Source organism: Propithecus coquereli, unplaced genomic scaffold, assembly GCF_000956105.1.
Source record: "Propithecus coquereli isolate 6110/MARCELLA unplaced genomic scaffold, Pcoq_1.0 Scaffold235, whole genome shotgun sequence".
Taxonomy (NCBI): Eukaryota; Metazoa; Chordata; class Mammalia; order Primates; family Indriidae; genus Propithecus; species Propithecus coquereli.
Genome location: NW_012147897.1, coordinates 3,634,359 through 3,638,718, shown reverse-complemented (window position 1 = coordinate 3,638,718; position 4,360 = coordinate 3,634,359). Strand labels below are relative to the sequence as shown.

At 42.4% G+C, this 4,360-nt stretch overlaps 1 protein-coding gene across 1 annotated transcript in view; it reads right to left on the bottom strand.

The window, feature by feature from the left end:
• Nucleotides 1–44: 44 nt before the first annotated feature.
• MRPL48 (mitochondrial ribosomal protein L48) overlaps nt 45–4,360 on the bottom strand; it is a 74,487-nt gene continuing 70,171 nt past the window's right edge. The window contains exons 6-8 of the mRNA XM_012645588.1: nt 2,985–3,087; nt 1,655–1,744; nt 45–349 (exon numbers count right to left, since the gene is read on the bottom strand). Coding sequence (XP_012501042.1) covers nt 275–349; nt 1,655–1,744; nt 2,985–3,087 — 268 coding nt within the window. The 3' untranslated portion in view covers nt 45–274. The remainder of the gene's footprint in view (nt 350–1,654; nt 1,745–2,984; nt 3,088–4,360) is intronic.

Genomic DNA, 4,360 nt, shown 5'->3' with positions numbered 1-4,360 from the left:
CCAACCTCACACTGACACACACACACACACACACACACACACACACACACACACACTCAGCAGCACATTTTTATTAGATGGAGGGTAACTAGGGGGGTGGTAACAACTGGCAAGCACAGCCATGCCACAGAGGAGAGAAGGCATTCCTGGCTGTAGGAATAGGAAATTATGAAATCCAAGGGTCAAGGTCTCCTGCTTAACTCTGACTACCCAGGAAGGTCCTTTCCTTGGCACCCAATATGACCAGTCCTGGCATATTGCAGGTCTGTAATAGCTAGTTCAATTTGGCCAACAGTTCTTCCAGTTCTGGTCGAGCTTTGAACCTTCCCTTGAAGTCTTCTTCAGTGTGCTAGGGGAAGGAAAAAAAAAGTGGAAATTACTAAAGAGCTTTTAGTTACCCAAATATGTGCAGCATCCAAAAAGGGCCCATAAACTGGCTCTGTAGAGAATGATTCAGGTTCCACTAACTTTTATTATCTACTATGTAGCAGACTTGGATTAGGTACCAGGGACTCAAAGTTGAATCAGACATCTTCCTTGCTTTCAATGAACTTATAGTCTGGTGAGGGAAGACAGATATATAAAGAATTAATACCAAAATGCTATAACAATCACAATAGAAGTGTTTTAAGTGGGGGGAGGGAGGGAGAGGGGGTGGGGGCCGGGCACAGTGGCTCATGAATCCTAGCATTCTGGGAGTCTGAGGCAGGAGGATCACTTGAGGTCAGGGGTTTGAGACCAGCCTGAGCAAGAGTGAGACCCCCAACTCTACAAAAAATTAAAAAATTAGCTGGGTGTGGTAGATCGTGCCTATAGTCCCAGCTCCCCAGGAAGCTGAGGCAGGAGGATCACTTGAGCCCAGGAGTTTGAGGTTGCAGTGAGCTATGATGACGCCATTGCACTCTAGCCAGGGCAACAGAGTGAGTGACTTTGTCTCAAAAAAAAAAGAAAAATAGAGACAGAATGTCAAAATTGTCCATTTACAATAGGGAATAACACTCACAGGGATTGGAATATTTTAAGTCAGCATGACCAGCACATTCTCTCCCTGCACACAGATCTATGTGAAACCCAAATAACAACCAGAAGAAGCTTGACAAGTACGGACTCAGAACAAGAGAGGCTGGATGAAGCAAACGGTAGCAGTCTAAGATGACCTGATGTATCTGTGTCATAAGAAGGATACCTTGGCATAGGGACCTGAACACTCAGTATTTAGGCTAAGGTTCCTAATGTTTTGCAAGTTTTCCATGCCTGGCTAAACATCCTTCTTACTGGCATTCTTCACTGAATATATTCAGTCAGGCTACAGTCAAGCCTTGAAGGTCCAGGAAACTTCTCTCTAAAGTACGTTTTCCTATTTGTGTTCTGATTTATTATACTGTATGTAATCTTAAACCATGTTCTTTCTGCTACACAACTGCTAACAACAGGATGCTTTGATGAAAGTGAGGTCCTGTGGTCCACAAAGCATCATCTCTGATGCCTCAGAATAATGATCAGGGTGCCATCAGACTGTACATCTTTCCTGATTATTACCTGGGCTAAATTATTCACATCTCTCTGTTGTTTTTAAAATGAGGGAGTCCAGATGTTATTCTTATTTTGAGCAAACGTAGGCCACTATAAGGCCTTTTCCCAAACTAGTACCTACCTCCCTCACTGACAATCTGACTCCTTCAGGAAGATTGCTTTGGATTATTTCCAAGAAAATCTCTGCAAACGTAGCACTCAAACCGCTGATCTGCAAAATGAAAGAAGATGCTCTAAGGGAGAGAACTGAAAGCTAGGTGATTGGACAGATGTGGCACGGGCTCCAATGCCAGCTTCTGGGTAGCTGGAGAGCCCTAAGGTGTAGGATTAACACCAAAAGCTGGTTTTTGAGCCTGGTCTCTGCAGGATTTCTCTTGCCATCTGCCCAGGTGTTTTCTTGCTGAGATGGCTGCTGCAAATATGTGCTCTTATAGGCAATGGACGTCATAAATGGACCAAGAGGTTATCAAGTCCAGACTGAATTTCTGATTCAACTCAGGTTTACCCATATAGACCAGGACCTGACTGGTGTCAGACCCTGTGCTAAGAATCCAGAGGTGAATCAGATGTGTGATGGAAGGGCAGGTAGGGGATTGTGAGAACCAACAAGAGAAATACCTATCCAGCTCAATCAGGGAAGGTCAAAGAAAGCTTCCAGAAGAGGTAACGTCTGAATGGAGTCTTGAAGAAAAACAAGAATAAACTGGGAAAATTCAACAGTAGTGTGGAGGGTTTTTAAGGCAGAGAAAATAGCATTCAGTAACATGTTGAGGCAACAGTGTTAGGGAATTAAAACTAGCTCCATGTGTGGCTGGAGTGAATGGGATGTGAAGCGTTTTAAGCAGGAAAATGACATGATCACATTGGTATGGGGGTAAAGTGAACTAGATGGATCTGAAAGATTTTTAGGAGATAGAAGCTATACAATTTGGTGAATGAATGGATATCAAAGGACAAAGAAGGGTCACACATTAGGCTCAAAGGTGGAAAGAATTATAGAAAAAGAGGAGAATCAGTCACTCTATAGTTAGTTTTGCATACACTGAGTGTAGGGAGGACACCTATGGAACATCCAAGTGGAAAAGTCCAGTAGACAAGGGGGTATCAGGTCTGAAGATCACCGAACAGATCAGGACTATATATATATATATATATATATATATATATATGTGTGTGTCTGTGTGTCTGTGTGTGTGTGTCTGTGTGTGTGTGTGTGTGTGTGTATTATCAGTATATAATAGTGGTCACTGAGGCTAGGAAAATGAGTGAGATTGCACAGGGGGAAGGTATTATAAAAGGAGAGATGAAGAGGTCCAGAACTGAATCCTGGAGAAGAGCATTATTCAAGGGTCAGGCAAGCAAAAGAAAAGGGCTTGACAGGAGGAGAAAAAATGGACAGAGAGAAGCACTAGGAGAGGCAAATACATTTCAGGTTCTCCTTGAATGCCTACCTGAACCACTCGCTCATGAGTGGTAAGGACTGAGTCCAGGACCATTTTGCTGCCTTGGTCTGGCAGCCGCATCACCTCCATGGTTTTGGTAGGCATCGCGTAACTGTAGAAAGGAAGAGTCAGTTATTGGGAGAGTTCACTTAAGCCAGCAGCAGCACTTCAGTCAGGGTAGTCCATGAGTACAGCCACTACTACATGCAGCAGCTCCTGGAATAGTGGATGCTTACCTGCAATCAGGAACAAAGTACCCACATCCCCTTTACCTCCTCCAGAAGTCTCTAAACTCCCTGGGTGAACAGACCATGTCTAATGCCTTTCTGCATCCATAATCATGCTTAATACAATATTATGAATAAAACTTGGTGATTAACACATATTTGCTGCTATTGAAGAATAGCCAGTTCTAAAAGAATCAAGCTCAACACTAGGTATGCTTTGGAGGTTAACCTTGGGTATTTCACCTGTTCTGGAGAAATAAGGTATGAAACTCAATTGTTCTAGAACAGGATCACTCAACCATAGTGCTGCAGACATTTTGGACCACATAATTCTTTGTTGTGGGGGCTGGCCTATACATCCCTAGGCTCTACCCACTGGATGCCTGCAGTATCCCCCAAGTGGTGACAATCAAAATTATCTCCAGACATTACTAATTGTCCCCTGAGGGGTAACATCTCCTATGTTGAGAAGCACTGTTGTAGAGTCTATGCTTACTATAACCAGCTTCAGCAAATCTATTATATATACTGCAGTGAAAAGAACACTGAAATTGCTGTCAAGTGTTGGCCCTGCCACTTATTAGCAATATTCACTTCTCCCTCTGGGCCTCAGTTTCTTCATGTATAAATATAATTACAACTTGGCCTATATCAATAGACAATTGTGAGAATCGGGTGTAGTGATGAGACAGGACTAGACTAATGGCTACATAAAAATATGGCATTAGTGTTATGTTCATCTCATCAAAAAGTTCATGAAACTGAAAATAATAATAATAATAATGACAGTAGGATTTCTCAGTTTTCATGCCTCATAAAGTTTCATCACATAGCAAGGGGCATGTCCCTCTGTACATGGACATCTACAAAAGAAGTTTACAGTAATAGAAAATGGATTAGAGCCATGACAGTCCTAGATTTAAATATTGGCTCTGCCACTTATTACCTATTTGAACTTAGACAAATTAATTCAGCTTTCTGAGTCTCAATTTCTTCAGCTATGAAATGAGAATAGTAAAATCTAATTGAACATAGCAAGACCCTACCTCTAAAAAAGTTTTTTTAAAAATCAGCCAGGGCCAGGTGCGGTAGCTCATGCCTATAATCCTAGCATTTTGGGAAGCCTAGGCAGGAGGATTGCTTGAGGCCAGGAGTTTA